The 7500-nt window shown below is 44.7% G+C and overlaps 1 protein-coding gene across 1 annotated transcript in view; it reads left to right on the top strand.

Moving 5' to 3' along the window:
• Positions 1 to 7236, top strand: part of LOC138867330 (mucin-12-like) — an 8051-nt gene extending 815 nt beyond the window's left edge. The window contains exons 1-3 of the mRNA XM_070142461.1: positions 1 to 5974; positions 6164 to 6572; positions 7100 to 7236. The exon at positions 1 to 5974 is cut by the window's left edge and continues 815 nt beyond it. Of these exons, the coding sequence (XP_069998562.1) occupies positions 1 to 5974; positions 6164 to 6572; positions 7100 to 7236 (6520 nt within the window). The remainder of the gene's footprint in view (positions 5975 to 6163; positions 6573 to 7099) is intronic.
• Positions 7237 to 7500: the final 264 nt, after the last annotated feature.

The following is a 7500-nucleotide window of genomic DNA, read 5'->3' as shown; positions in this document are numbered from 1 at the left end:
CACAGCGCCTCAACAAACGCATACAGCGCCTCAAAAAACGTACAGTGAGCCCCAAGAGACGTACACACCGCCTCAAGAAACACGCAAGGCACCTCAGGAAACGTACATAGCGCCCCAAGAGACGTACACACCGCCTCAAAAAACGTACACTGAGCCCCAAGAAACGTACATAGCTCCACAGGAAACATTCATAGCGCCGCAAAGGACGTACACACCACCTCAAGAAACACACAAGGCGCCCCAAGAAACGCACACAGCACCCAAAGAAACGTATACAGCACCTCAGGAAACGTACACAGCACCCAAAGAAACGTACACGGCGCCCCAAGAAACGTACATAGCACCCCAAGAGACATACACTCCCCCTGAGGAAACGTACACAGCACCTCAGGAAACGCACACAACACCTCAGGAAACGTACACAGCACCCAAAGAAACGTACACGTACACAGCACCTCAGGAAACGTACACAGCGCCCAAAGAAACGTACACAGCACCTCAGAAAACGTACACAACACCTCAGAAAACGTACACAGCACCTCAGGAAACGTACACAGCACCCAAAGAAACGTACACAGCACCTCAGGAAACGTACACAACACCTCAGGAAACGTACACAGCACCTCAGAAAACGTACACAACACCCAAAGAAACGTACACAGCACCTCAGGAAACGTACACAGCCCCTCAGGAGAAGCACTCACCGCCTCTCAATTCTCTCGAGTTTTCCGAGCGAGTGTTCACTGTTCCAGAACAATCTTACATTCCTCCTGGACAGTCATTCTCTCCTCCCAGTTCATTCAAGGCAATGTATGCGCCATCTCAGCCAGCGACACATCTACAACAAGATTTCCAGCCTCAGCAAACGTTCAGCAATCAACAAACGTTCAGTGACCACCAGCAAACGTTCTCTTCGCCTCAGCAAACGTTCAGTGACCAGCAAACGTTCTCTTCGCCCCACCAGACGTTCAGTGGGCATCAGGAAACGTTCTCTTCGCCTCAGCAAACGTTCAGTGATCAGCAAAAGTTCTCTTCGCCTCAGCAAACGTTCAGTGATCAGCAAACGTTCTCTTCGCCTCAGCAAACGTTCGGAGGGCATCAGGAAACGTACTCTTATCCTCCGCAATCTTTCAGTGACCAGCAAACGTTCAATGGCCATCAGCAAACGTTTTCGTCACCCCAGCAAACGTCTGTGTTTCAACCTCCTCCACAGACGCATGTCATAATGACAGGGTCAGCTGGGTTCGGTCACGATGGAAAATACAGCCAAATACAACAGAGTTCAGTTACAGGTTCAGGTGATAGTTCTTTCATCAGTACGGGTGTGAATGAAGGAACATTTTCTTCAATATCGGATCCTGGCAAAGGAACCTCCTTCGATGAACCAACTCAATCAATACTCTTTTCCTCGGATTCAAGCAAAAAATCTTACAGCAACAGCCAGGAAAAAACAAATTTTGATTCTTCACCAAACAGAAACGGTCATTCGTCAGGAAGAAGCTACTTACCTACTCCTCCTTCGCCTCCGCCAGTCTCATCTCCCTTCTTCCTCTCCTCTCAGGAAAAGACTTTCTTCCCCTCGAATATTTCTCCTGTCTCATTCACCATTGAAGACGCCATGGCTCACCCGAGTAATTTCCGGGAAGGTTCTGGAAGGAGTTACAAACCAAGACCAGAAGCTGGTGCCACGCGTGGGGTTCCAGCGCAAAATTATGGCGATTCTCAGATGTACGTGAATAATAATGGGCAAAACTACGGCCAATCTTCATTTGAGAATCAGGACATTCCGGAACAAAACTTCCACCAATCTGGTCTTACCCAGGGCATCATAGGGCAGAGCCAAGGGCATTCGACTTTCGTGAGGGAAGACACTCCACAGCAGATATACAGCCAGCCTTCTCTCTCACTTGAGCCTACTTTCAGCCAAGATCTAAATAAACATGCGAATAAACAGGAGCAGGTGTTCATAAATGCTGAGGCGCCAAAATCTGTCAATATGCCAAGTCGCAAATATCTCCCCCCGAGTAAGCCATTTTACGTCGAAGAGCAAGGGAACAAAAACTTGGCGCTGGAACAAAGCCATTCTTCATCAGGCAGCAACTCTGGGATCTCTCATCAAAGTTCTGGTTCATTTATAGTAGGGGAGAAACCTCAAGCAACCCACCGTCCTCTTTCAAGTCTACCTCAGGGCAATTCTGTCTCAGGGAACCTACATGTATCTCAACCATTCCGTGGATCTTTTGCGGATAAGGAAAATCCTGAAAATTTGCCGAGCCATCTTTCAAAGCCGCTGATAAGTGACTCTCAACAAAATTATGACTCGAAACCAAAGTTAGACCTAAATTACATGACTCCTCAAAATCCAAGTATTCTACAACAAAACCGTGACCCAAAATCCAATGTTTTCAAACCAGAGCAGACCTATGTCCCACCTGCAGTGACCAGTGTAACAGAGCAAAACCTTATCACAACAGTTTCTAGTGATCTTGGATTCCATCCTCCTTCAGCAGGGACCATAGCCCTTGGACCGGTGATATCAAACACAGCACAAGAAAAAAGCAAGAATGGAAATTATGTACAAAGTCATAATATACCAATAAGTATTTCCCCAGTATTTGGGCCACATAACTCCCATGGCAGCCCTGCACAAGCTTCGAGTTTACCAGCAAGCTCGAATATTCCACACCAGTTGTATAATCCTCCAGTGAAAACAGGACAGATTGGCCAAAACATATTCACAGAGGAAATTCGTGGTCAAGATTTAGTGCCAAATACACCTCATGATCTTCAGAATATTCGAGAACAAAACCATAGTCCGCCAAGGGAAGCAAATGCGCAAGATCAGGGGTACAGTGAAGAGAAAAACGGTCCCTCATTCATCAGTAACCAGGCCTTATTCCCATCACCTAATGTTCATGATATCAAGCCACAGGAAGGGTCATTAAAGAACTATAATCCACCAAATTCTCCGGTTCAAGGTCAAAGATTTAGTCATACATCGATGCCCCAAAATCCAGGCCAAGATTTTGGTTCATCTTCCACTTCTCAAGTTCCAAATCAGAGTTATGGTCTGCCTGAACAATATCACAAAGTCCCATCAACTCCTAATACTCCAGACCAGTATTATAGTCCCCCTGAACAAAGCTATAGCCCACCATCATCTTCCAATACTCCAGACCAGAGTTTTGGCCCACCTGGACAAAATTATGGCCCACCACCAGCTTCAGTAATTCCAGAGCGATCTTATCCCTCAACTGAACAAATAGTCGGCCCGCCATCCATCTCTGTAGCTCCAAAACAGTATTATGACCCTCCTGAACAAAATCATGTTCCTCCGTCAACTCCAAATATGCCAGAGAAGACTTATGGCCAAGAAACGAAATATGGCCACCTTGAACATGACATCCTTCCAACAATATCTCAGTCTGCTGAACAAAGTTATGGACCATCATTAGCTTCCAAGATTCCAGAGTTTAGTCAGGGCCCAAGTCAGCAATCTTTTGGCCCACCATCCCTTTCTTTAGACCCTGATCAGAATTATGGCCCACCAGAACAAAAGTACAGCCCACCACATGTTTCTCAGATTCCAGAGCAAATTTATGTCCCCCCATCTATTTCTAAGGCTCCAGAGAAGGGTCATACCCAATTCGAACAAAGTCACGCCCATCAATCTATTTTTAGTTTTCCAGAGCATACTTATGGCCCTCCCTCTATTTCTGTAACTGAGCAAAATTATGGCCTACCATCAGATTCTAAGATCTCAGAGCAAAGTAATGGTCTACCTGAAGAAATATATGAACTCCCATCAAGCTCTAAGACTCCAAGCCAGAGTTATGGTTCACAGCAAACTTATGGCCCTCCTGAAGAACATATTGATTTTGTTCCTGAACATGATAATCCTCGAAATCCATCTCCTTTGAATTCCGGAGAACAAAAGCATGACTCACCATCTATTTCTGATATTCCAGAACTAAGTTATGGCCCACCAGATGAGAGTTATAGACCTCCACCTATTCCCAAGAAATCAGAGCAAAGTTATAGTCCACCGAAACAAACGTACAGCCTACCATCTGATTTTAAGGTTTCAGACCAGAATCAGGGCTCTGGACAAACTTATGGCCCACAGCAAGAAAGTCATGTCTCACATGAACAGAATCAAAGCCCTCCCTCGATTTCTGAAGCGCTGGATCAGGGTTATACCCTACCTGAACAGAGTTATGACTTACCTGCCATTTCACATGTTTCAGAACAAGTTCATAACATTCCAACCATTTCACAAGTTCCTGATAACAGCCATGGCCTTCCAAGCACTTCCCACATTCCAGAGAAAGATTATGGTGGAACAACTAGTTCCCAAGTTGGAGACCAAGGTTATAGACCAGTAGTGAGGACCCAAATCCCAGAACATAATTTTGGCCTTCCATCCAGTTCCCCCAAAACAGATCAAAGTTATAGTCCACCATCTAATACCCAAATTCCATCTCAAAACTATGGCCTGCCCTCTGATTCTAAGATTCTGGATAAAAATTATGGTCCTGATTCCAATTTTCAAGTTTCAGGGCAAAGTTTTGGCCTGTCTCCCAGTTCACAAGTTTCAGACCAAAGTTTTAACTCCCCTTCAAGGCCCCAGAATTATGGTCCTCCTGCCAGTGCACAAGTTCCAAACCAGAGTTATGGCCAACCTTCAGATTCTCAAATTTTAGGCCAAAGTCATGATCTATCTGCCGATTCACAAGTTCCAGACCAAGGTTTTGATTCACCTTCAGGATATCCTTATTATAGTCCTCCAAGTACTGGTCTCCCAGAGAGGACTTATGGCCTTCCATCCAGTGCCCAAGTCCCTGACCAGAACTATGGCCCACCTAATTTCCAAGGGGAAGACCAGAAATATGAGTCTCCTTCTGATTCTATTATCCCAGGCTCAATTCATGACCCATCTTCTGATTCTCAGGTGCTGCAACAAAGTTATGGCACAACCAATTCTCAAGTTCCAAGCCAAAGTTATGGGCCACCAACTAGCTCTAGGGTGCAGAGTCAGAAAAATACACCAATAAGCAATTCTGGACCACCACCACCTGCCCGAATGCCATCCCAGAAGCCAAAGCCACCTGTTGTTGGAGGACCCCATTCTTTCTTTGTGGCTGCTAAGCACAACTACGATCTTGTCCACGGGCAAAAAGAACATGCCATGGTAGAGGCCGAGAGAGGAAGAGGACCTAAGGATTATGATCAAGAGACTTCTAGACATCCATCTGTTGGCAGTTCTCAGTCCTTTGACTCAGTGCAAGTTGGTGATTATACTGTCCCTTCGCTGTCTCCAGAAGACAGTGTCAGTGACTTTGTTCCTAAAAGCGAAAATCCTGAGACTCTTTACAGTGTTCCTTCACTCGATGTCAGTGATAATAAGAACGGATTCATGACTCCTTCACCTGAATACCAGAGACCTGGAGGTGACTACGATACTTCATCTCATGTCAGTGGAAGTGTTTATGGTTCATCTTCACCGGTAGATGTTAATGATAGTCCTATATCTGGGGAAGAGAAGCCGGGATCCACACTTGTTTTCCAGTCATTCTCCCCCCATGCAACTCAGGAAGATATCGGGGACAACCTTTCTGCTACTTACTCTTTATCTCGACCTTCATCCTCAGACTCCTCTTCTATCTCTTCTTTCCCATCATCAACTTCCTCTTCACAGTCATCTCCCTCTTCTTATTTACCTTCATCTCCGTCCACTTATCTGCCGTCACCCAACCCCAGTTCATCTTCCCTTTCTTCATCTTCTCCTTCCTCTCCTTCCTCGCAAACCGACTCTCCTCTTGTGTGCCCCAACACCCAAGGGGACCCGGACGGCGACTGCGTGCGTGGCGAGGCCCTCAAGGACTACCCTGCTTTCACCAGCGTTCCAGAAACTTCCTTCGAATGCCAGGACCGGGTGCCAGGCTTTTACGCCGATGGGGAGGCCGAATGTCAGGTGTGTGGGTTACTTTTGAAATCTAATCAATAATATTTACATCAGTATAGAGGGAAGGAAAATGGTGGAAGGAATAAAACCAGTTAGAAAATGTAACTATATGTGTAAATTAATGTACACGTGTACCTAAGTACAAACACTGTTTACATTTACAATGCAAACCGTCATTAATCCGCTGTCCCTCTACAGGTGTGGCACTACTGTCTGCCAGATGGCCGACAGGAGTCCTTCCTGTGCCCCATCGGGACGCTCTTCAACCAGCGCCACTTCATCTGCGACTGGTGGTACAACACGAACTGCACCGCCTCGCAGGAGTTGTACCGCCTAAATGACATCCTTTACGAGAGGTACACAGAATCTAGGACGTCCACGGCGCCAGAGGACTCTCGAAACGAAGAGGTTTCTCCTGCTGATGGGATCCTTTCCTTGTCCTCGACCTCGGAAGGATCCTATGAGGGACAGGGTCTGCAAGAATCCTTTGGCGAAAAAGAAAGAGGTGAAGGAAGCCCTCAAGGATTATATGGTCTTCCAGAGGAGAGTCCTAAAGAATCCTATGGTCTTCGGGAAGAGGGTCCCACAGACTCATACGATCCAAGAGGTAGGTATGAAGGACGGTGAAGAAGGATCATGTGAAAATTCGTTCTGTAAACATTTCGACCTTAAGTGGTAAAAAAATTACCCCTTTAGTAAATCAAAAAACGGGAAAATACTCGACTGGATATTTATTGAAAGACTGACTAAACGCTAAACAGTGATAGTAAGATAAAGACAGGAGACATCGATATGTAGATCAAACTTTTTTCTGCTGAAGGATGGACAGCATTCATAGTGACAATTGTGTAAAAGATAGAAAAAAGTGGTGAGACTGATTCGCTTCACAAGAAAAGTGAATTGCTGACATTTCGATTAGACAATTTTCACCCAAAACATATTTATTATATCAGCTATTTATAGATTTCAATAGAATTTATTGAACATTAAAGGGTTCCACAAAAAATACTCACCAGGCCTATAGTAGTTGCGATCCTGAACTACAAAACCAAATTAGAAAATGAGTTAATTCATACCTCAGGAATTCATGTCAAATTGTTCCACAAACAACAAAGAAAAAATATACACCCCAAGAAATTCAAGAATTCCTGGAGAACTTCAAGAACTCCCAGAGAACTTCAGGAATTTCCACGGAACTTCAAAAACTCCCCCAGAATTTTAATAACTCACAGAACTTCAGGAATGACACTTTTCTAGATAAATCAAAATAATTTGATAGATTAATAAATAGATTAATCTTTTCTTCCAAGACTCTGATCACGTGACTGCATTCGTCTTCAGAAATCTTGAAGAGTCTTCCTTTAGACTTCCTGAACCCTATTTATAGCGACAAACGTAGAAATGGTATGAATGAGAATGAATATTTTCACAAGTTTAACACATCTCTTGTATTGTGAAAAATATTCATCCTCATTCATACCTTTTCTGCCTTAGAGTTCCTTTCTCCTTCAGTATTTCGACTCCTGTGATCACGT

The sequence above is a fragment of the Penaeus vannamei genome, chromosome 29 (genome assembly GCF_042767895.1).
Source record: "Penaeus vannamei isolate JL-2024 chromosome 29, ASM4276789v1, whole genome shotgun sequence".
In the NCBI taxonomy this organism is placed as follows: Eukaryota; Metazoa; Arthropoda; class Malacostraca; order Decapoda; family Penaeidae; genus Penaeus; species Penaeus vannamei.
Note: the sequence above shows the minus strand (reverse complement) of the source record. Positions and strands in the feature narration are given on the sequence as shown.